At 38.7% G+C, this 25,471-nt stretch overlaps 1 protein-coding gene across 7 annotated transcripts in view; it reads left to right on the top strand.

The window, feature by feature from the left end:
- The first annotated feature begins 1,312 nt into the window (after nt 1-1,312).
- Nucleotides 1,313-25,471, top strand: part of Plekhs1 (pleckstrin homology domain containing S1) — a 44,495-nt gene continuing 20,336 nt past the window's right edge. For 2 of the 7 annotated variants that reach the window (XM_074078265.1, XM_074078259.1), the window contains exons 1-13: nt 1,318-1,402; nt 3,916-4,177; nt 4,379-4,425; nt 13,159-13,247; nt 13,365-13,471; nt 14,108-14,242; nt 16,164-16,239; nt 17,110-17,229; nt 19,392-19,517; nt 21,441-21,544; nt 22,307-22,513; nt 23,244-23,345; nt 24,613-24,748. In XM_074078265.1, coding sequence (XP_073934366.1) covers nt 4,398-4,425; nt 13,159-13,247; nt 13,365-13,471; nt 14,108-14,242; nt 16,164-16,239; nt 17,110-17,229; nt 19,392-19,517; nt 21,441-21,544; nt 22,307-22,513; nt 23,244-23,345; nt 24,613-24,748 — 1,230 coding nt within the window. In that variant the 5' untranslated portion in view covers nt 1,318-1,402; nt 3,916-4,177; nt 4,379-4,397. The other 5 variants (XM_074078261.1, XM_074078264.1, XM_074078262.1 and 2 more) reach the window with 5 other exon arrangements.

Genomic DNA, 25,471 nt, shown 5'->3' with positions numbered 1-25,471 from the left:
AGAACACCAGCTAAATGTAATTTTCTCTCTTCCCGTTTTTGGTAAATTCTCTGAATTACAATCAGGGCTTCCAGGAGCTTTGTCGTTTCCAAGAAAGTGAATAGCAGAACAGTTTTAAGAAACCACTTAAAGTTATAACTGGTGATATCTGGTTTAAAGATCTAACGTAAAGATACGGAAGACTATTTTCAGAATAATCAGAGGCTCACCTAAAGAAACATCCAGGAAATTCAGTACAAGAAGTGATTACTCATAAATCAAGCAAAACCAGTTCTAGTGCAGGCCGTCAACAATAAATCAATTATTTCTGCATGCCCAAAGGCCAGGAGATTTGCCAAACAAAGGAACCAATAAGACCTGTACTCTCCACAGCATGCAGAAAAGAAAAACAGAGAAGTAATCTTTGCTGACTGCTAATTAGGGACCCAGCACAGTGTTAGACGCCTTGTATATATGAAACCCTACTTTTTAAAAAAGATCATGTGAAGTCAGAATTATCCATCCCATCTGCCAAGGAAGAAAGAGAGAACTTAAATAACTTTCCAAGATCACACAAGGAATACATGGCAGAGCTGACTGGAGCCCAGCTACTCTAGTGCAGTTAATAAAGGTTAAAATGAAAGATTACGTATATCCATTTCCAAAGATGACATAACAGGATAAAACTCATTCATACTTTCTCCTCTCCTCTAACAATTTGTAATATAAATGAAAATATGCAGTAGGCTCCTGGGTAGCCAAATACCACTTTGGATGTCTGTCCATGACTATTCGTGTAACCCACTTACTTTTAAGAGTTGTTGGGTGGCTGTGCATTAGAACATACCAGATCCCCTTGCCCCATTGATCAAACTCCTCCTTCATACATGAATGAGCACATTGGCACCTAGAGTGTTGGAGAAGACAGGGCTTCTGTTTCCTCATTGGTTACAAAGGAATCCTTCCTAATTCCCCAGGAGGCTATTGGTAAGATTGGTAAGATAAGGGTGGATAGAAAACAAAGGAATTGTTTCAACGGTAGCCACTGCAGAAGGTCAAGGCCAGGTTGGCATTGTCCTCAATAAGAATTATTATGACTATGGTCCAAAGTCTTACAGGAATTTTTAAAATTTGTTTGCTTTTGTGTTTTGTTGTAAGATACCTGGAACACCAAGGGCAGTTCTGTGCCAAACCACACACGGAAAAAATGAAAGCCCAGAATTTTCCCTGGGGCACCAGCTTCCATTTGAATTCGGGACAATCCCAAAGGTAGGTGAGAACTTCCTGCTGGTTCACATTTCAAATAGAGCTTGTACTTAATCCGCACCCTGGCGCCAGCTCTCAGAGTGAACAGACAGAGTTCAAGAGACTCCGGAACGGAGCACTTTCCTGAGAGCTGGACCAGTGACCTCATGGATTTCTAGTAAGTACTACAGAATGTAACTGATTTGCATTCTCAAGGTTATGATGACCTGGAAACTTTTTTGCAATTTAGCAACTAAAAAGTTGGAATTTAAAAACTGGAAAATTTGCAGTCAAGCAATCTTGCTGTTAAAGGCTTTTGTATTTATAATCTTCTTAGGCTATATGATCAGAGAGAAATAGGACTTTTTGGTATCACACTCATCAAATTCCAAATGACATTACAGTGGACCGATTAGACAATGAATGTGGGGATATTTTCCTGTATGAGATCAAAGAACTATTTTGGAAAGTTTTTGTTTTTGTTTCTTTGTTTGTTTGGGACCAGACAAGAAACGCAAGCAAACCTATAAAAAAGATTTTGTTGGTCTTTCTTAAATAGGAAGAAGAACAAAGTTCTGAAGGTCAACTTTTGAGTTAGAATTCTGGCTGTTTCTTTTTAGTTATGTTACCAAAGGCAAATTATTTAGTCTTTCTAGTAATCACCTCCTTGTCTGTAGCTGGATATTTTTATCATTGTAAACATAATATAAGCTTTATAATATTGTTATGAGGATCTTTATACATATTACTTAGAAGTCCCTGAAATGCATTACAAAGCTAACAAATTGAAGGCATTATTAAACAGTCATAGAATCATAGACTAGCAGCTCACCTGGAAAGGACCAGACAACTAGCATTTACTGTTGCATACCGAGTGCTCCCAATCAGATTATTCCAATGATGCTCACAGCAATCCTATGAAAGTGATAATATTACAACCTCCACTTTACAGATGAAGACATGGAGGCATAGAAGGGTACTTGCTGTTCTGCACTCAAGGTTGCATCTTCCATTACTGATGGGAATGAAATTTAAACCCAAACCTCACAGTTAACACACTCAACCTTCATACCCTATAGCTTTATCTATTGTATCATTTTATGCTGGATGAGAGGCATGGTCCCTACAGGTGATTGAGGAGCCCCCGACAGACACTGGAAGACCAGAGAGGTCCTTAAAGCATGCTTTGCCATCCATGGTGCACAAGGAGTGAGAATGTCATTGAGCGTGTCTGTGAGCATCAGTGAGGTGCCATGTGGGGGGATCTAGGTAGGAGTCCCCTCATTCTTTCCCTCTCAAATGTAGCTTTTTGTTTGTAAAATGGGTTACCTCAGAATAGAACAGTTCTGAGACACAAAAGGAAAGAATGCATTCAATGCATTCATCAAGCACTCTGTCCCTAGGTCTTCTAAACTCACTCTGGCTCACTCTGAGCCCTCCTGCCAAGGTAAGGATTGATTAAATGTAAGCTCTGTCTGAAATTGAACCAGCAGGAAGTTCTCAAACCAGTACCCTTGGGAGGATTTTACTCCTCCCCTTTATAAACTACAAGGGCTTTAAATACAACTATGTTATCAGGAAAAATGATTTTTTGGCTTTTTGACCAAGAAGAACTTGAGTAAGCACATTGCTTTACAATAAATATGTCACCCACAGTTACTTTCTCCTCCCCAGCCATCCAATCTGAACCTTGAACTCCATTTCTCACTAGGATAAATGCTGTGTGGATGGGTGTCTGACTCACATACATGGATGTGGAAGTGTGATGGCAGGAAAACCACTCATTCCTCACTCTTCAGGCAGTGAAATTCTTAAATCAGAAAGAAGCTCACAAATGTGATATAAAATCTCAGGGATAACTTTTTTTATATGTTCCATGCTTTCAGGGAGATGTACAACATTTTAAGTAAGTTATATTCCTCTTCCTTGGACAGATTTCCTCTTCAGAAGAACAAAGATCTTTGCCCTCAGTAGATTGGCATCTTTCCCAGGCCTTGCACAGAGTAGAATGTGCCTATCCCATGGGGCCAAGGCACCATTCTTCAACAGTTGCCTTCGGATGCCTCAGAAAAGTTGCAATTTGTGAAAATAATCACCTCTGTTATTCTGTGGGATACTGAAAGAGAAAAAAGCTTTCCCTAGGCAAGGGATGTGGAATTTGAGGAAGGGTTCCCTTGGCCTCCAAATAGTGCTTACAGGCTTCTGTAGGCCGTGAGAGGTGTCTTGTCTTAAGACTTTTATCTGTGCTTACACGCATAGAGGATTAAAGAGCTGCCAGTCGTCTATCGTTTCGGAGGAATGATAAGTTAGTGCTGAGGAAAGGAAGAAGTGAGGAGGGGAGGAAGCAACCATAGCCATTGGAAGGAAACAGGTCCTCTGCCTTTTCCGCAGTACCTCCCTTTCCCAGGCCTTCTATTGCAGGGGCATTACTAATTCAAAGTAGAAATTGTTCACTGACACGGACCTAGTTCCTAAGGCCTCCTCCCACCATCTACAGCCCTAGCCCTGTGGGAGGTCCCTCAATCGTTTTAGCCCCAGCTAACCAGGAGATGTCTAGCAGCTGCCCAGGAAGAAAGCACTCATGTTCAGTGTCCTGTGTCAGTCTCAGCCCCCAGAGTCAGGCAGCCTTGGGAACAGCCACACAGGTGAATGAGGCACTTGGAGAGCATGGACCATGTCTTTGCTCCTCAGTTTCCCCCAGGAGAAAGCGAGCGTCTGGCGTGGAGAAGAGCGAAGCTTGAACTTCCTCTCAGTTAGCATTGCTTTCTCAGCTGTATTTGGCCTCCAGTCTACCGCCCTTTGCCCTGTTCTGCTCTCTCCTCCTTGGTGTTGCTGCTCCCCAGGGCACTCTTGTCAGATCCACTTGTGACACAGGAACAGAGAACGGTCAGGGAAGACTGGGGAAGACAGCTTCTGCAGCCTTCTTCACAACACCTCCACAGACCACCCACTGGTGAGCACAAGCTGTTTGGACTTGTCCTCCTACGGTGACTACCATCGACCCCAGGGGCAGGGAGGAAAACAGCAAAGAAGGAATGGGAAGGGGATGCTAGCATTTGTGAGCCCCACCTTGATACTCAAAGATTCCATCGACAATCAATGTTGGATACAGTGGTTTGGACAATAACTGATGCTTAACCTTTCCTTCTGACAGGTGAGAAGAAAAAGCCATCATGGAAACCAAATCTCTGAAGTGTCCAGGTACCCCTGGGGCATAATCTCAGAAGGAAAAAACTTTCCATCAAAAATGGTGGACAAAAATCCATCAGGCTAACCAGAATACTGATATTGGTTATAGTGGGAATAATGGGTGGCATTCTGGGACAATGATTTTTGGTTTGGAGAGGGGAACAGAAACTATTGGATTCACTTAATTATTTTCTGAGAGCAGCCTTGCCTAGAAATTTAGTGTTTTCTGATTTAATGAGCCAAATGTTCCACTTGTGGCTTGGAGACAGTGATAATAACAAGTGATGGCCCAGAATAAAACCTGAAATATATTTCCTTAATTTTGCATGACATTCTTACATAGGGAAATTCCTTAACTTATTATCAGGGCTTATTATAAGGGTAGCTCAATGTATATTATTCAAATATCCTTGTTTTTAGTTGTATAATTCATCATAAGTACCTGGTTAAAAAACTGAGTTTAGGATGAATTTAGAAGTCAAATTATCCAATTCAACTCTAAAATATTTACAAAGGACCTATGACTGTCTGTTTGTGTGCTTTCTATTGTGGGGAAGAGTTCTGCATATTAATTCATATGAGTCATTTCCCTCAGGGAGTTTATAATCTTGTTGGGAAGTCAGGATCAACACATATAGTCAGGTTATTCCACAATCATGAAATAGGTACAAAATGCTGTGGAATCTGTACAAGAAAAAGGCTAAGCGGTTATGGAAATCCAGAGAAGCTTTTTGGAGAAGGCATTTGAACTGAACCTTCTTAGAAGTGTCAGGTTTTAAAAGAGATTGGAAAAGAGAACATATCTTGGCAGAAGGGATGGCATGACCAAAAGCAGCGAAACGGTGTTGAGGCTGGATACATGAGAGCAGAATGGGGTTGGAGAACTAGAAATGAGGATGCAGAAAGGTAGTGCCACATTGTGCCAGACCTTGGCCCCATATAACCCATGACTCCTGAAGCATTTTGAGCATGGACCTGGCATGGGCATACATTTTGGACTGGTCATATTTTATTGTAGTTTATTGTAAGTGTAGAATCTGATACAATTTGATAGATATTTTCACTTGGGAAACCATCACCATGATCAAGATAGTGAACACCCCCATCACTCTCAGATTGTAATCCTTTTCTCCAGCATCCAACCATGCTCCCATTGCTCTGCTTTCTGTCTCTGTATAACTTACCAGAGTTGTACATAAATGAACCCTTGTCTGACTTCTTTCACTCAGCATTATTCTGTCGAGATTCATCCATGGTCTGTGTGTATCAATAGTTTGTCTCTGCTACTGAGTAGTATTCCATTATAAGTATATGTCATAATTCTCTGATTCATTTATTTGTTGATGAATGGTTAGGTTGTTTCCAGTGTTTACCTATTAAAAAAGAAAGCTGACAGGAATATTTGTACATAAATTTTTGTAACATCTTAAGCAAAGTTAGCCAGATTTAGAAAGCCAAAGGCCAAATGTTTCCTCTCATATGTGGAATATTGATCTAATACAAACACAAGCAATATTATGAAAAACAGCTCATGCTAAGGGGAGGTCACTAGCAGGAGAAGGAGGGTGAAAGAAGGAAGTTAAGAAGGTGAATATGGTTGATGTACTTTCTATGCAAGAATGAAGATTGAATTGTTAAACCTATTGAAATCATCATAAGAAGGGAACTAAGGTAGAAAGGAGAAAAGTAGAGGGGATGAATCAATTATATATGGAATACATATATACATATATATATATATCACAATGAAACACTCTGTATAGCTATCTTAAACCCATAAAAAATGTCTCTTTTTTCAAAAACAGAACAGGAAAATAAAACAAGTCCTGTCTGGGGGTTGGTACCAGTGAGAGCAGTGATATAAGAAAGGGTATAGGAGCATGAATGTGGTGGAATATTATGTACACATGTATGAAAATGGAAAAATGAGACCTGTTGAAACTATTCTAAGAATGTACCCCCAGTACAACAATAATCAGATTAAAACATAAAAAAGAATCTGAGATTAAAAAATATATGTATTTATATAGATATTTATATAAAATATATATATATTACTTTACCTAGGAGTAGAATGGTTGTATCATATAATAGGAATATGTTTCAATGTTTTTCAAATTTGTTTCATGTTTTAAAGAAAACTTTATTGAGATATAGTTGATATGTTTAAGTCTACAATTTGACAAGTTTTAATGTATGTATAAACTTATAAAGCCATCTCCAAATCAAGATAATGGACCTATCCATCAATACCACAAGTTTTCTTGTTCCCTTGCCTCCCACTCTTTTGTGTGTGCACACTTCTGCAGACAACCACTGATCTGTGCTCTATCTCTATAAATCAGTTTGTATATTTTAGAATTTTATGTAAGTATAATCGTACAGCATGAACACTTTTGTTTGGATTCTCTCACACTTTGCAATTCTGTTTAGGTCCGTCTTGTTGGTGCATGTATGAGAAGTTTGTTTCTTTTCATTACTGATAGCACCCATCATGTAGGTGTGTCACAGCTTGTTAATCATTCACCTGTGATAAACACCTGGGTCATTTCCAGTCTTCAGCAATTGCAAGCAAAAGTGATCTAAACACTCGTGACAAATCTGTGCAAGGTCTGACATTCCCTCACTTTGGAGAGAAATGGCCCTTTATTTTTATTTATTTCATTTTATCTTTCGGCAGTGTTGGGGATTGAACCCAGGGCTGGGCAAGCCCTCTACCACTTCTCTGTTACATTCTCAGCCCTGCCCTTTGACTTTTTGAAACAGATTTTAATTAAAATTAATGCAACCATTTTGAAGGACGTAATTCAGTGGTGTTTAGCATATTCATAGTGTTACACAAACACCACTTCTACCCAATTCTAAAACCCTACCACTGTTCCAGAATAAATACCCTTGCCCATTAAGTAATTCTCTCTGTTGTACTCCTCCCTCACCCCAGTTCCTGTCAACCACCAATCTGCATTCTCTCTTTAGGGATTCAGCTATTCTGCAATTACTCTTTTCTTTTTTTAAGTGTGGTGCTGGGGTTTGAACTCATGGCCTCACTGCTTGCTAGGCAGGCACTCCACCAGCCCATCTATTCTGAATATAAGTGAAGTCATACAATATGTGACCTTTTGTGTCTGGCTTCTTTCATTCAGCATAATGTTTTTGAAATTCATCCACCTTGTAGCATGAATTACTACTTCATTCCTTTCTTTAACAGCTGAATAACACCCCATTATATGTATTTACCCATACCTCCCTTAATGACCATTTGAGATATTTCCATGGTTGGCTACTGTGAAAAGAGCGTTATCAGCATATGTGCTCATGCACTTGTTTGAATACCGTTTCAATTCTGTTGATAATACATTAAGACTGGAACCAAGAAGTCATATGGTAACTCTATGTTTAACTTTTCAAGAAACCACCAAATTGTTTTTCACAGTGCCTGAACCATTTTACAATCTACCAGCAATGTAAGAGTGTTCTGATTTCTCCATATCCTTACCCAACACTTATTTTAATACACTCTTTTAAAAAAGTAACATCCTAGTGAGCATAAAGTGGTTTCTTACTGTAATTTTAATCTATTTCCCTATTGGTGTTGCACAACTTTTCATGTGCTTATTGGTCATTTCTTCCTTTTTTTTTTTTTTTCCTTACAGTATTGGGGTTTGAACTCAGGGCCTGGCAGTTGCTAGGCAGGCACTCTACCACTTGAGCCACACCTGTATCCATATTACCCACTTCTATATCTTTGGAGAAATGTCTATTCAAGTCATTTGTCCATTTTTTACTTGGGTTATCTTTCTGTTATTGCCTTTTAAGAATTCTTTACGTATTTTAGATACTAAGCTCATATTAGAAATATAATTTGAAAAGATTTTCTCCCACTCTGTAGGTTGTCTTTTTATTTTTTAAATAATTTTTGATGCACAAAAGTTTTACAATTTGATGAAATCAAGTATACTTATTTTTTTCTTTTTTTGCTTGTGCTTACATCTCATATCTAAGAATCTGTTGTCAAATTCAAGATCATGAAAATTGATTCCTCCCAAGAGCAGGGTGATTTTTAACTCTTACACTAAGGACATTGATTCATTTTGAGTTAACTCTTTTTTTTAGTGTGATGTGAGGGGCCAACTTCAAGTTTTTGCATGTGAATACTCAGTTGTCATAGCAGGATTTATTAAACAGGTTATTCTCTCCCAATTGAATAGTCTTGGCCATTGATACATAGCTTTATTTCCAGATTCTCAATTTTGTTACCTATCTGTCTTTGTACTAGAACCCTGTTTTTCATTTCTGTAGTTTTACATCAAGTTTTGAAATTGGGAGATCTAAATACTTTAACTTTGTTCTTCTTTAAGACATTTAGGCTACTCAAGACTCCTTGGAATTTTATGTATTTGAGAATTGACTTCTCCATTTCTGCAAAAAATGTCATCTGTATTTTGATAGAAATTACATTGAATCTGCAAATTGCTTTGGATATTATTGACATATTAAGGACTGTACCAGTCCTTCACCACCTTGGTTAAATTTATTCCTATGTATATGTTTTCGGGGACACTATTGTAAATGGAATTACTTTCTTAATTTCATTTTCAGATTATTTACTACCGGTTTATAGAAATAATGCTTATTTCAGTGTTGTTCTTACATGCTGCTGAACTTATTAAATCATATAGTATTTTATGGACTATTATAGATTTTCTATATATGAGATGATGTCATCTGTAAATGGAGATAGTTTTACTTTTTCCTTTCCAATTTGGATACATTTTGCTTATTTTTTCTTGTCTAATTGCTTTGGACAGAATTTCTAACACAATGTTGAACAGCAGGGATGAAATAAGTACTTGTTTGTCTGTTCTTGATCTTAGAAGGTAAGCGTCAATCTTAGATGTTATTTACAGATATAATAGATAGATAAACAGATATGATAGATAGATAGATAGATAGATAGATAGATAGATAGATAGATAGATAGATAGATATAGAAATAGATATTTTGTGTTAGGTTGAAGGAGTTTCCTTCAATTTCTAATTTGCCAGGAATTTCTAGTTCTGTCAGGAAGAATAATGCTGGTCTCATACAATGAGTATGAAAATATTCCCTTTTTCATTTTTGGAAGACTTTGTGATTCAAGGGATATTCATTTCAGAAATTTTTTTGAGATCTTTTAAATTTTTTTGGCAGTTCTGGGGTTTTCACTGAGGCTTTTTAGACAGACACTGTACTGCTTGAGCCATGCCTCCAGCTCTTTTTGATCTGGTTATTTTGGAAATAGGGTCTTGTTTTTCACCAAGGCTGACCTGGATCACAATCCTATTTTGCACTTCACACCATTGCTAGAATGACAGGTACATGCCCAGCCTTTTCCATTACAATGAGGTCTTGGGAACATTTTTACCTGGGCTGTCTTGGAACTGCCATCAGTCTCCTGTGTAGCTTGGGATGACAGGCACATTATTGGTTGAGATGGGGTCCTACAAGCTTTTTGCCTGGGGTGCCCTTGGACCACTCAGCCTCTCAAATAGCTAAGATTATAGGCATGTGCCACTGGAACCCAGCTGGGAGATTTTTCTAACTTGATTAAAAAATTGTACTCTGAGATTATAATTTATAATTATATAACTTGAACCCTCTTAACTCGACTGAGATTTATTTTTTGTTGACTGTGACCTTGAGAAGAAAATGATTCTGCTGTTGTTGAGTGAAAGTTTCTATAAATATCATTTGGGTTAAGTTGGTTGATAATACTGTTCTAGTTTATTATATCCTAGGCGATTTTTTCCTTATTTGTTCTATCATTTATTAAGAGGGAAGTATTTAAATCTCTAACTATAATTTTGGATATGTTTATAATTCTATTAGGTTTTGCTTCATGTATCTGTAAGTTCTGTCATAAAGCTAAATATGTTTGGGATTGTGATATTCTTCTAAGATTAGTTGACCCCTTTATACTACGAAATTACTTTCTTTATTCCTGGTAATCCTCTTTGCTTTGAAATCTACATTGATGTTAATATAGCCACTCCAGCTTTCTTTTGACTATTGTTACCATAGTGTATCTTTTTTTCCTAATCTTTTACTGGTAAACTACTTGTAGCATAATATTTGAAGTGTATTTCTTATAAGCAACATATAGTTGAATCTCTCTTTTTTGTCCAATCTGACAATCTACCTACTGAGGTGTTTAGACCATTTACATTAAATGTGACTATTGTGATGGTCAGGTCTATGTGCATCATATTTTTATTTGTTTTCTACTTTCTTCATTTGTTCTTTATCATCCCCTCTTTCTCTTTTTGGATTAGTTGAGCAATTTTATGATTCTACCTTATCTCCCTTATTGGCCTATTGTAACTGTGTTTTATTATTTTAGTTATTAATTTAGGGGTCATATACATTTTTAATATATCACAATCTAACCTCAAGTGATGTCACACTAATTCACAAATAATATAAGCACTTTGCAGAAGTGTATTTTCATTTTTTTTTCCTTTCTAGCCATTACGCTATTGGAATCATCTCATACATGCATTTTTCAGCATTGTATGATATTTCACTTTTCTTACATTGTTTTTGGCAAGAAATTAATATCTTTGATCTGTATGTATTGAGCCTTTTTCTCCACTGACCACTTTTAAGACTTTTCCCTTTATCACCAGTTTCAAGCAATTTGATTGTGATGTGCCTTGGTGTACTTCTCTTTAAGTATCTTATGTCTTTTTTTTTTTCCAAAAAAGAGAATATTTTATTTTCTTTCTAAAAATCATACCTATTGAATATTCTGTTTACATTCAAGTCTAGTGATGCCTGTTAAGTCCTTTTTCCCATTATATTTATTTGTGCTTCTTTTCCACTTATTTTATTTTATGCATTTTAATTTTTTATTATCATAATATTGTTGTACTAGGGGCACCTTGTGGCATTTAAAAAGTGCTTACAATATCTCATAGTTGAATTCATCCCCTCAGTCATTATCTTTACACCCCTCTTCCACATATCTTATGTTTCTTGGACTTATGTTCAATGAATTACATGGATCTCAGGGTTTATAGTTTTAAGTCTATAAAATTTTTAGCATTATTTCTTCAAGTACTTTTTTTCTATCTCCCTCCCTCAGTTTAAGAGATTTCAGTTACTTATATATTAGGACACTTGAACTTGTCCACAGTGTACTGAGGCTATTTTTATGTCTTTGAATTCTGTTTTTATTCTCTGTTTATTTTGACTGTCTTATTGCTATGCCTTCAAGTGCAGTAATCTTTTCTTCTACAATATTCAATCTGCTGTTACTCCCCTTGGGTGTGTTTTTTTTTTTTAACCTAAGACATCATAGTTTTATTTCTAAAAGTTCACTTGAGGCCTTCTCTGTTTTATATCTCTACCTAACTTATTGAAAACACAATGACTAGAAGAGTTTTAGATATCTTCTCTGCCAATTCTAACCTCTGTCTCAGCTCTAGGTCTGTTTGATTGGTTGGATTTTCTCTTCATTACATGTCATGATTTTCTGTCTTTTGCCTGCCTAATAGTCTTTGCCTGATTGCCAGACGTTGAAAATTTTACCTTATTGGGAACTGGGTATTTTTTTTATTCCTATAAATCTTGAGTTTTGTTCTGGAATGCCGTTAAGTTTCTTGGAAACAACTCGATCCCTTGAAGACTTCTTTTATGATTTGTTAGGTAGGGCTGGCACAGTCCCCAGCCTAGGACTGATTTTTCCTCACTACTGAGGCAAGACCTTCCTGAGTACTCTACCTAATATCCTGTAAATTATAAGGTTTCTCAGTCTGGCTGAAGAGAGCAGGCACTTTTTCTACTCTTCCCTTTCATCTTTTAAAATTTCTCTCTGGCCTCAATTTCAGCACACACCTGTGTTAATCAATGTTCTCGAATATTTAAGGGCTGTGTGCATTGCCTTTGGGCTTAGCAAACAAAAGCTGGTGAAAATAAGTTGTCAAATAAGCTGAAGTAAAGAGGTTCCTCAAATATTAACTGCTTCTCTTGTAAGTGGCAGAATTAAAGGTATTTTTAAAGTTTTTATATATTTTCCAAAATGTCTACAAGAAATATGTAGTACTTTCACTATTTTAAAAGCACAATGTTGTTAAAACGATTTTTAAGAGCTTGCTTTAACTTTCACATCTAGACTGCAGGTCTAGTTTGCCCTTAGCTTTGGAAAAGCAGAATTTATTGAAGATTTAAAGCTTCTTTATTAAGTGAAAGCAGAATCAGGATTCTGGAATACAGCTGTTGAGAGCATTATGTTATTATCCAATAATTCTGGTGAGGCAGCTGTCCTGACTTTCCTTCCCTTCCCAGCTTCTGCAGTAGTCCCCCCAAGACCCCCACAAAAGAAAAACACTTTTACCATCTCACTTTTAATAACAGGTGGGTTTGCTATTATTTGCTGGGCCAAGGGCAATGTAGAGTTATCTTGCTCTTACGATGGACATGGAGACATACCTTTGCTAGTATAGCTAGTCAGGGACACACTCCAGAAACAGAGAGCCAGACAGATGTGAGCTGAAGGAAGGTGCTTCTGAATGTCCCCTGAATGAAGGCCATAGCTGTATCCTTTACTTAGTCCTATGTGGTTGGAGGGCTATTGTAGGTGTTCTTTTGAATAACTGAAAAATTTGAGGGCCTTTCCAGAGACAAACAATGCTTTTCAACTGGAAAAACTCTTTTCTGAAATTTATGAGGGAACAAACTGAATCCTGTTCACTTTCTTTTATTAGACAAACCATTTACATTTTATCATGAAAATGAAGTCTATAAACAAGATTACTTTATTAAGTCACCACCTCCTCAGCTTTTCTTCTCTTCAGTAAGTATTCACTGTGGTTTAACAAGCCTCCCACCAGACTTTCATGTACATTTAAAAAAAAAAATTGTTCTCTTCCTCTGAGATTTGACTGAGACTCAAAACCTTTTCATTTTTTAGACCTCTTGGAAAAAGCGTTTTTTTATTCTGTCAAAAAGTGGAGAAAAGGACCTTAGTCTTTCCTATTACAAAGACCATCATCACCGAGGCTCCATCAAAATTGATCGGTGTGTATTTCAGCAAAAAACATATAACAAACAGCAAACATGATCAAATCAAATGCTAACAAGTTACATGCAAATTTAAACTTAAAATCATTGCCAGAAGGAACCCAGGGCTTATAATATTTGTAGTTGAAAAGGGACTAAAATAACGAATATTTAGGGTAAAAGTGAAATATTACATGTTATAGGTGATAAATCCTTAATGAAAAATTATTCAGTTAGAGACTTTGGTTCATTTAATTTGAGGATGAAATTACTCTTTTATAAAGCCAAGAAGTAGCTTAAGAAATATTTAGATCAGTTTTTCTTGTCTTCTCTTTAGAAATCATGTACAAAAAAAAAACTGGAAAAGATAATGATTTGTAGACTTAAGAATCCAAGCAAAACAGGGCCTTCTGAATTAAATTTTAGGTTGAACAAAGTATTTTCAATCAATGATGAACCAGATCCAAAGTCCAAATTTATTTTCTGAAATAGAAATACTTCAATTAATAATAATAATTCAAATTGTTGGGCAATCTTCAAAACCTGGATCAAGTCAATCTTAAGTTTTATTCTTTTGAGTCTTAATTTAAACCATGAGTCAGTTTTCTTCCTAATTTGGTATATACATTGGTACTTTGTGTCTATGTCTAACAGAAGCTCCAGCGTAGAAGTTGGAATAAATAACCAGGAAAAGATGCAATCTGTGCAGAAGATGTTTAAATGCCACCCTGATGAGGTGATGTCCATCAGAACCACGAGCAGGGATTACTTCCTCATTGGCCATGACAGGTGGGTAGTATGATAACACAGTGTCTTCTGTGTGCAAAACTAAGCCCCAAACAAAGCATTGTAAACCAATAAACACGTTCTGAACAGAAACCCAGGGCTACCACCTCAGATCTTATCATGTCAGTCTTCATTATTGATTAAAATATCTTAAAAAGTCACTATACTAGTTCCCTAAGGCTGTTGTAACAACATACCCCAAACTGGGTAGCTTAGAAGAACAGAAATTTATTATCTCACTGTTCTGAAGGTTGGGGGTAAGGAATCCAGTTGTTGTCTGGGCTAGGCATCCCTCTGAAGCATGAGGGAAGTTCCAGGTCTTTCTCTTAACTTCTGGTATTCCCTTGGCTTGTGGTAGCCTAACTCCAGGCTTCACGTAGTGTTCCACCAGTGTGCGTATCTCTGAGTCCTAATTTCCCTCTTTTATAAGAACATCGGTTACATTGGATTAGGAGCCAACTCTACTTCAGTATGACTTCATCTTAACTAATTATATCTGCAATACCCCTCTTTCCAAATAAGGTCACATTCTGAGGACTTGGGGCTAGGAGTGAAACATATGTATTCTGGGGGTTTGAGGGGAAAAGAATGACACAGTTCAACCCACAACAGTCACTTACCACCCCAGAAGCATTCCACAAAAAAAGAACTCAACCACAAACATCTGTACAAGCTATATATAATAGGCAGGGGCTATACTCACCCCTGAAAGTCTTCAGTTTTTAAGAGGGGCTCCCACTGCTAGCCCAGTTGCCCAGTGGACTTGCCATACCTGCCTATTTGCTGGAGGGAGAGGCCATGGGGATGGGTGAAGAGGCTTTGCAGAGGAAGCACTTTGCTAAAGCAGAGTGTGAAGAACTTGACCTTTTTCAGATCAATCCAAAGACCCAAAGCTCCTTTTACATTGTCAACAGAAGGTGGGACTCTTTTGCATTGTTTATTTTTTGTTAGTGTGTAGTAATTGTGCAAAATAATGGGTCTCATTATTTCATTTTCATAAGTGTCTATAACATACTTTGATCATATTCACCCCCCATTACCTTCTCTTGGCCCTCCTTGCCCTCTTGCTGTCCCCTTCTTCTTCCCAAGTAGTCCCCTTCTACTTTCTTGTCTTTTTTTTTTTAGTCTAGATTCCACATATCAGAGAAAACCTATAATATTTATCTTTCTGCATCTGGCTTATTTCATTTAACTAGATGCTCTCCAGTTCCATCCATTTCCCTGCAAAGAACATGATCTCCTTCTTCATGGCTGAATAAAACTCTATTGTGTGTACATATATACACATTCTTTTTATCCATTCTTCCATTGACTAGTACCTAAACTGATTCCATAACTAGGCTATTGTGACTAGAACTTCAATAAACATAGGTGTGCATACCCAGGCACAATAGTGACTAATCTCAATAGAGTTTTGGTTTGCATGTCCCCAGTGGCTAAGATGTTGAACATTTTTTCACATATTTATTGGCCATTTGTAAGAAGATGGAATTTTATATAAATTCATTCAAACCCACTTGTCATGAACACATGCATTCCCTAAGGCAGGGCACACCTGCAGACTTTCACAAAAATGGTGTTGACAGGTGAGGGGGTTCACTAAGAACACCATAGAAATTGGTGTTAAAGCCAAAAGCCCCAGACCCTGTCCTTACTACTATCTACTCTTATTTTCTACTGCTCTTCCCATTTCTCTGAGTTTTCCTCGTAGAGGTGGCATGAAGGTTAATTTTAACGTGCAAATGTGGAGGTGGTGAAAAGCCAGTGGGCCATTTAAGCTACTTGTGAAAAATCCTATTTCCCCCTGTAGCTGCTCCCACAGCCTGTTCTAAACCCTTCTGAATTCTGAACCCTTCTCTGGTTCAGAATGAGCACAGGTGCTATTGTTGTCTCACATCAGCTGAAAATTTCTTCCTATCAACAGTGAGAAGATTAAAGATTGGGTCTCCTTCATGGCATCATTTTTCTGGGATATAAAAGCAGCTCATCAGAATACAGAGGTGACTATATCACTATTACAGGGCACCTGAACATAGCCCTCTTTCAGCAGATGTAATAATAGCTTTTCCTTCTCCTTAGCAACTTACATTAATACAAAGAATAAATAAGTGAGAGAATGTACACCCTTGTTGCCTTTTATGGTTAACAAAAGGAAAAATAGCTTTGTGTTTTGTGAGAGAGCTAAAATACAGACATTTCAGATTTCTGTGATTGTGGTAGGGGGAATGAAAGTTAATGATAGCAATTTTTAATAGTAGTTAAAACTGGAGGATTTTTCCATCATTATTGTTCAAGGTACATAATGAATTTCCTTTTGAATGACTAAGTCTAGGGTGGTTTCTATAGAAATGTTTTTCACCTGTCTTGCATTTGAATATAATGTGTCTTTTGTGTAGGGCTCATAGTTTAACATTTTTAATTTACTTCATAAGGGCCTTTGTTAATTTACCGAAGTTCTTTCTTAGAGCCAACCTTTATAAATGGAACTGTGTGTGGTCTCTGTGAATCTTTACGTGTTTTCTAAGTTGTCCCATGCTTAAAGCTAAGGAAAAGGAAAAAGCAAGGCATGTCAACAAGTAGACTTAATGACAAGAACAGAGGGGTCAGGGTACTGAGGGAGACACAGTGGAGAAGATGGGCTCCGGGAGACTCTGGGCCCTTCTCAAGGTCAAGCTAAACATCCTCAAGGGTAGGAGAGAGACACCTGGCAAGATCAGCCCTCATCTTAGTGACATACACTGCTCACCAGCTGCCCAGATATCAGAAGCTATGAGGACATGCTAGAGGCAGGAAGCCCAAAGGAGAGGCTGTTGCTCTATTCCAGACAAGAGATCAACCGTGCCCTTACTACCGCATTCCTTTTTCCTAAGCAGGAGAAATCCTCAAGGGGTGACAAAAGGCCTGTTTCTGACCCCAGCCCTTTCGTTGGTCCTTCCAGCACATTGGAGGCTGTGGGCCCTGCCTCACTGAGGACCAGTCTTCCAGATGTGGTAATTATCAGTCACCTCTTTTCTCTCCCAGGACACTACACCTGGGAGCCAGGGCCAATGCTTCTAACTACTGATTAGCAGTTGACTTTGACCTTGCCCACCTTCCTCAGAGCCTAATGCAGCAGAAGAATGATTCCTGCCCTAATATTTAGGCATAGTTAGTTCAGTCTTGCTTCTCATTATATTTGCGTATCACTTCATTTTCATTTCTAAAGAAATCCATTTGAAGAAATAAAATATAAGACACCTGCCCCTTGAAAGTGACTTGTAATTGTACCCTCAGCTCTCTTAGATTTACAGTGAGTATTAATAAACAGGCTAAGTGGTTTTGTGCCCTGCATGAATATTAATTTGTCCCTTGGAGACATCGCCATTGACTTTCCTCTCTCTGTGGGTACCAAGCACACCTAATGAGGCAGAGTATCCTATTTTATCTAGTTGGTAGCTCTGCAATTATTTTAAAAGCTTTTTGTAGTGTATCAAATTCATTAGGCTAAACACCTCATCTGTTATTCGGGGGTAGAAACGGTAGTAGGGAATGGGGCTAGGAAGGTTAGCCCTTTTCATCAAATGCCCTCTTGCTTTTTAATGATGAGATGCTTCCTCTCCCCACCCCACCATAACATTAGTGGTTTTACTTTTTCACACCATGTATTCAGATCCAGTGACCTGAACTCAAGTTAACAGTACCATCTGCCCTGTTTGGGTTTGTTATTGTGGTTTAAGTAGGAACCCTTCTCCATCCTGAACTCGGCACGATATGGCTACAAGAGTATCCTAGTGCACTTTCAGCTGCCATGACAGAATACCACATAAGTTTCTAAAGAAACTTATTTCTCACAGTTCTGGAGACTGAGGAGTTCAAGATCAACGGGTTGCATCTTGTGAGCACCTTCTTGCTGCACCAAATCATGGCAAGTGGGCAAGCAAGTGAGACAGAAAGGAACTCATCCTTTTATGAGGAAACCATTCTCTTAATAACAGTATTCATGCACAACATGGCTCTCAGGACCCAGTCATCTCTTAAAGGACCCACTTGTTAATGTTGTTACTGGCAATTAAATTCAACGTGAGTTCTAAAAGAGATATTCAAACCATAGCAATAAGCTTAGGGCTAGAAAATCGGACACAACCGGAGTACAAAAATTCCTGGACTTATTGATAGGGTTATGTCCTGACGAACCCATCATAAATCAAAAATGTCATAATGTGAAAATGCACTGAATAGGGTCCCATAGCTTAGCCTCATGACGTGCTGTAGCGGGAAGGTTGTTTCCCATTGCGATTGCAGAGCTGATGGGGAGTCGTGGCTCACCTTTGCTCCCCAACCTCATGAGAAAGTATCATGTTGCATGCAACTAGCCCAGGAAACAGTCAAGACTGAAAAGTTGAACATTGATTTCTACTGAATGCATATCCCTTTTGGACCCTCAGAGAGTCAAAAAAATTTTAATCACCAGTCAGGGACCATCCATATGTCTATTTTTTGAAAAAAATCACCTTTCAAGGACTGCCCAGAAAACATTCAGGATCTTTTCAAACCCCCCTGCCATAAAGCATTGTACTTATAACAGTTCTCCTGCTGTATAAAGCACCTGCATTAGAATGTGTATCTTGTGACTATTGCGGGAGAGAAGGAAATAATTAATTGGTTGAACCTACATCACCTTGAAGCCTGCAATTCACGCTATCATGTGATCAACTCTACCTAATTGCACTGCTATGGAAGCAATGGAAGTATGTTAGCAAAACACAAAAGAAGACTCGTGAGCAGGAAGAGGAGAGGTGCCTGGCCTCGACTCTGGGCTAATTACCTTCTTAGATGGCAGGCATTGGGTGATAAAGATAGGGGTGGGTACACATGGCAGATCTTAATGACTCTGAATGTCACCTATGGGAGAAAACCACTCATTCTGAGTTACAGCTCCAAACAGTAGAGAAAAAAAGTTTGCAGGATGTGCTTATATATTCACATCCTCTTAAGTCTGGGAGGCAGGTTCAAATTGTGTGGGCTTCTGAATATAACCTTGGAAGTTTCTCTGTTCTTGTCAACCCAACTAATCTATTAAGGCTTTTCTAGAAAGTATGCAGTTAACTTCTGTCTCTTGAAAAAAAAAAAAGAAAAGAAAATCATTAATTCTTTCTGTACTTCTTTTATTCAGCATTCAATGAAAAGATATTCTACAGAATTCAGACAAGCTCATCTTCCTCATGATTTCTTATCAGAGACCATGCAAGATGAAGAAGAAGACAGTTGTTATCTTAGTCCTCGAAGCATTCCTTTAGCAGTAAGCCCTCCATCCATTAATCATTCATTCCTCCAACAAATGTCTGCTGAGCCTTTGACCAATACACTATACCTGAGACTAGTCTTAGGTCAGGGGAACACAAGGGTACATTGGACACAAATGACAGATTGAATAGGAACCAACCATAATAGAAGACAGAAAGGGCCCCATGCTAAAAAAATGAAATGTTTATACAATGCTGGGTGCCCTAAGGGTGGGAGGATTTCCAGACAGAAGATCAGAGGCTTTACAGAGGGAGATGACTTTTGACCTGACTTGATGAATAAAATTTGGTCTTGAGTGTGATTTGAGGAGTCTTTCTGCATTTCTGGACTGAATGAGAGCAAAGGTCCTTTGGTGATAAATTGTGTGGTGTAGATCAGTCAGCCTGTCAATCAGCTGGAAGCCCTGCTGAGTGCTAGGCATTGTACGGTCCTAGGCACAGTAGATACAATAGTGAATCTGACATTGTCCTGCCCTCAGAGTCTGCAGTCTTACCAGTTAGCACAGGGATAATGCTACACAAAGAGGTACAAAGTGCTCTGGAAACATCAGAAATAGGACAGATTCTCTCTCTCTCCACTGGAGCAGAGAAGGTTTCAGAAATTAATAGCTTTTGATATGTGTATAGTGAATGGTGCAGTTAGGCTGCAACTCAGAGTGTGCATGGCACAGTAGGGAATAAAACAGAAAAAAAAAAGCCAGATCATGATGTATCTTGAGTGTCAAGTTGACTTTATTCTGTGGGCAGCGTAGGGGCAGTAGTGGCTTTTAAATTGGGAAATGACAAAACCTAAATTGTCTTCCAGGCATATAAGCACAGCAATTGTGTGGTAGACACAGACACAGAATGCAAAACGGAAGTGGGGGACAGGAAAACAAAGTGGGGGAGAGGCTGTGTTATCTCCACACTGCGGGTTTTCAAGTAGATGGTGATGTGGAGTCGTTAGGGGACTGCTAAGTTACAAGTAGGTTACATAAGCTGAACAGCAGGACTTTCAGTTTTTAGTATGCAATGTATAAATAACCAAGCAGTGTACAACACACACCATTTCCCAAGCTTATTTGAGCACCAAAAATATTTTCATACTAGTGCTCCCTAGGATAATCAGGTGTGTACTGAGCATTACTGATAAGCTGGCAGTGTTTAGGCACTGTGTGATGCAGAGTCTGCGAAGGCAGATAAAACTGTGATAGAAATTCAGAGTCATCAGCAACAGTGGAGGTGTTCAAGGGAGGCCATGGAACTTCTAAGAGGACTGAACACAATTTCGGTGGGCAGAAGAGAAAAGGAATATTTCAGGTGAAGGAGACTGCATGAATGTTGGACTAGAAGAGCACCTTTGATAAGGCCAACAGTGGGAAGACTGGCTTGACTGAAAGGCAGTACTACAATTATAGGCTAATGATGAACTAGGTGAGGCGTCTTAGGGGTTCTGAAGCAATTATCGTTGCCAATGATTCTTAGTTCTATGCAGTTGGTTGACTGCATTGCAAGGGCAGAATTTTCTAAGACCTTCACAGCCCCCTGAAGCAACTTGGAATGCCTGCGAGCATAGTAACTCCACATTATGTCTAATCTTTGACACATCCAGCATTCATGATTATGTAGTAGAACCAGTTGGGGGAAAAGTTCATAGCATTGTCTAGTAATGAAACAAAAAGAAAAATCCCAATTTAGTACAAGGGAAACTTGCCTGGAGCATAGGGGACCCAAGAGAGGGATGGACTTTGAGTCTGTCAGAAGCTCTGCTGGTTCAGTCTCATGTAGGTAAGATTGGTTGGTAGTCCCTCAAAGAGAACCACTGTCCTTCCAATGGTTATGTGTTTACTACTTCAGGCCCAGAGCTCTAGTGTTGTGAATAAGAAGATACCTAGTGGAAGGATGGATTGCATCCTTATGTCTGTTCCTCTTGTCTTTAGTTGGAGAATATTGAGTCCAATGATCCTGGTGACTTCATTGACGCCAGTAGGCCAGATCAGGGCTCCAAGAGAGCGGAGTGCTATTACATGTCAATGAAATCCTGGTAAGTGAGACTACCATTTTAAAACTTGATTTTAGCTAACCTACCATGATAAGATAGTTACTGCCATATTGATACAAACCATTACCATACACTGCATTTGATACAAGTTGAATATCCCTTATCCAAAATACTTAGAATCAGAAAGGTTTCAAATTTCAGATTTTCTTGCACTTGGGAATTTTTGCATATTCAGAATGAGATATCTTGGGGATGAAGCTCAAGTCTAAACACAAATTCATTGTGTTTTATATTTACCTTATGTACATCACCTGAAGTCAGTTTTATACAATATTTTTAGTAATTCTGTATGTGAAATAAAGTTTTGAGCTTTGGAATTTTCTACTTGTAGGATCATTCACACTCAAATTTTGAAGTTTTGGTTTTCACATTCTCAGATGAGGGATGTAATATCAAAACAGGAAAAAGTGTCAATGGTTTCTCCACCCACAGAAAACCATTTGTGACATCCTCAGGACATTTTTCTGTCTTGGGAAGTTGTTTCCTGTTTTGCATTTATCTCTTACACTCTCACTCTGTCCTCCAAGTTGTATAAAGAGTTATTTTAAGTCCACATCCATTTTTAGAAGGAGAGCCTGTTGGATTTGATTCTAACTGTGGCTGTGATTATGATGGTTGGACATACTTCAAGACCTTGTTAGTTTTCACATGTCTGTTAGCTACTTACTTATATCTGACACACACAGCAGAAAGTTGTAAATAGACATGCTAAAAAAGGTTTTGTTTTAACTTCTTGTACTCTAGTTTTTTCAAAGAAACACCCCATGTGTCTGTTGATTGCCAAGATGAACCCCAGATCTTTCCAGAGAACCAAGAAGAGGGGCTTCACCTGCAAGAACAAGGCTCAGAAAGTGACTTGTGTCTTTCACCTGCCAATCCAGAAGCACAGAACACAAATGATAAAAAGGGGTCGGCCTCACTAACTGTTGTGAAGTTGTCTATATTACTCAAGTAAAGCACTCATTTCTAATGGCCCCAAGAGCAAAGCAGGCTTCTTAATATGACTTAGAATTCAAATTTTGAAGCATTTGCTAAAAATCCCCATGTCAGCCAAGAATCTGAGCAGCTTCTCTTTGTCATGGAGGCTGAGGCCAACCACAGTGAATAACAGAGCTGGAAGCAAACCAGTCCCTGGGCTAGGGATGGTATTTTCAACTGGTGTTAAAAGTCTTCCCTTGGCTAATCTTTTAGGTCCTGGAACTCTGGCTCCTCACTAATCTGAGTAGTATGTCACCTGGCTTTTATCATTAGTGAATTATGGGCATGCAGTCTCATGAGGATAAATATAGATGAGGAAGGGGCTGTGTAGGTCATAAGTGATGTTAAGGGCATTTATAAGATTCCTATAAGTTTAGTTCTTCTCCATGTCCTCTTCTATAGAATAACTTCCAGGAGAGAAGTATGCGAGCTGATCTGATATGGGCATTGTCTAACTAAGTTAGTCCATTTTTGCCTCTCTTTCCATCATCTACCATCTACTACATCCCAAGAGGTGTGGAAACGAGCACTAATGAGTACTTTTAGTGCCTTAAATTCATATTTTTTCCACATGTTTTGGACAACCTTTAATTGGAAGTTATCATCTCAGAAATAGAAGGCCAAAAATCCACTCAGAAAGGGCAGTTCAGAGCCAGGGACAGTTACTGCCTCATGTGAGTTTTACAAATGTTTTCTGTCACAGTAACATCTCTGATGAAAACCAAGTGGAGACGTTGCACGTGTTTCTTTTTCCTCCTGATGTCATAAACTATCTTGCTCTCATAGAAGCCGCAGGACGGATATGGTAAGTGGAAGTTTTGACAGCTCCTGACCATAAATGAAATTAAAAGATAAGAAAGGAACAATTATATCTTAAAATACTATATTTGACAAAACCGACTAAGAACTTGGACTATTGCGTTGTCACAAAAAAATGCCAAAAGCAACGTATTGCTGTGTGGGGAATCAGCTTGCAAAGGCGTGGGTGTAAGAGGACCCAAAAGTCTAAGAAGCAGCACTTTTCTGACTTCTCAAAGGTGAGGAAGAGTGGGCAAGAGCACACATGTCCTGGAGGATCATTGCACAGTGAGTATTTGATGAATGAAAGAAGTGAATAAAGAAAACAAGAATCAAAAGTCTAAAAGAAAAAGGCACATTGGGGGTCTAAGACTTCCAGACATCAGCTGAAACCCCTGCTCAGGGTCTCCAACAAAAAAAGACTGTGTAACAAAGAATTTCCTTAACATAACCACTATTTATTTGACTCCACATTCTTTTAAAAAGTGTAGCAAGGCATGGTGGCACACACTTGCCATCCCAGCATTTGGGAGTGGAGGCAGGAGGATTGCAAGTTCAAGGTCATCTTGAGCTACATAGTAAAACCCTGTCTCAAAAAACGAACACATACACAGAAAATGATCAGTAAAAAAGGGCAAATGCTACACATTTGCTGTCTTCTAAGTTCTGGTTGAGTACAAGTAATAACCTTTCATTTTCCCAAATTTCCCACAATGTAAGGCTCAATAAATACTTGACCAATCAATAGACTTCTCCATGACTGAGCTTGCTCATTCATTCATTCGATATTTATTGTGTAATCTTATGTGCTCACATCCAACAACTACTTTCTGAGCATCTTCTGTTTACTTGGAGCTACATGGTTGTAAATTTTTTTTAAAGTAAACAAAAAGGTGGCCCCACACTTCCAGGCTCACATAGTCTGGTAAAAATGAGAAAACTGAGTAAATAAGTAAACAATAAATAAGGTCACCCCCCCCCCCCGAACAACAATGCTGTAAAGTTCAAGAGCAGGGAGATTGATTGCAGCTAAGGAAGTAGAACATAGGACCTTGGAGGGCTTTGCAAGTGTGCAGTGATTGGAGAGGGAATTGGAGGAAGGGTTAAGCAACATTGATGGTGACAGAGGGAAAGTTACTCCAAACAGAAAAGGAGATAGCCTACTTCAGATGTGAACAGCCCAGCTCAGAGGGAGGAGACCCAGTAAGCTCCAGCCCTGTCCTGCTCAGGAACTTGGTCTCAACCTGGTTTTGTATGCTATATTCCCACTGCAGTGTGGCTCACTGGGAAGGCCCATCCCATCTGGGATGCTTATTCTGCCATGGAGATCATGTTTTGGCTGTGAATGACCTGAAGCCCCAGAACCTGGAGGAGGTGTCCTTGTTTCTCACCCGGTCCATCGAGAAGAAGGTGAGTCCCGATGACCAGCTCTGGTGAGTGCCAGAAGGAATAAGATCAAAGTCTTAGATGGAGTGTGAAAAGTCCTCGGGATACAAATGAAACTCTTCCTTTCATAGGAGATAGTATTTGGAGAGGGCTTGCATGGAATCTAACTGGCTCATGACTTGTAGGGAAGCTCCTTTAACTAGTTTGTGCCTCTGTTTTTCTCTTCTGTAAAATTAGGGACACTGGTAGAACCCATCATTGGAGAACTAAACGAGATAACACATTGCAGGATGTTCACAACATGACTGCACATTTAGGTACTCAGTGTAGTTACTATTATTTTACTTCTACCTTTGTGGCCAGGCAATGTTGGACAGGCTTATCTTTTCGTGTCTCAGTTTTCTCACCTAAGAAATAGACATGACCACGCCCTCCTCATGGAATTATTGTATAAGAATTGAATATAACGTGGGCGTGCACAGAGTATGTATGTTTTTAAATAGTCTTGCCTATTGATGCAGTCTTTATATTGCTCATTCCTTCCTGGTCTACTTTTATTTCCAAGTAGCCCTGTGACCTTGGGAAGTCACTTCCTTGTTTGGTGTTAAGTTTCTTCTCTCTAAAGCGAGAGGATCAGTTTGTAAACTACCCCTCGTGGGCCTCTGAGATGAGAGTGGGGAGAGAGAAGGTTAAGGGGACAGTGTGCTGGGCTTCAATTAATGAAATCCACATGTATCATTTATAAAA

The sequence above is a fragment of the Castor canadensis genome, chromosome 7, assembly GCF_047511655.1.
Source record: "Castor canadensis chromosome 7, mCasCan1.hap1v2, whole genome shotgun sequence".
In the NCBI taxonomy this organism is placed as follows: domain Eukaryota; kingdom Metazoa; phylum Chordata; class Mammalia; order Rodentia; family Castoridae; genus Castor; species Castor canadensis.
The sequence above is the reverse complement of the archived record's forward strand: the minus strand, read 5'-3'. Positions and strand labels throughout refer to the sequence as shown.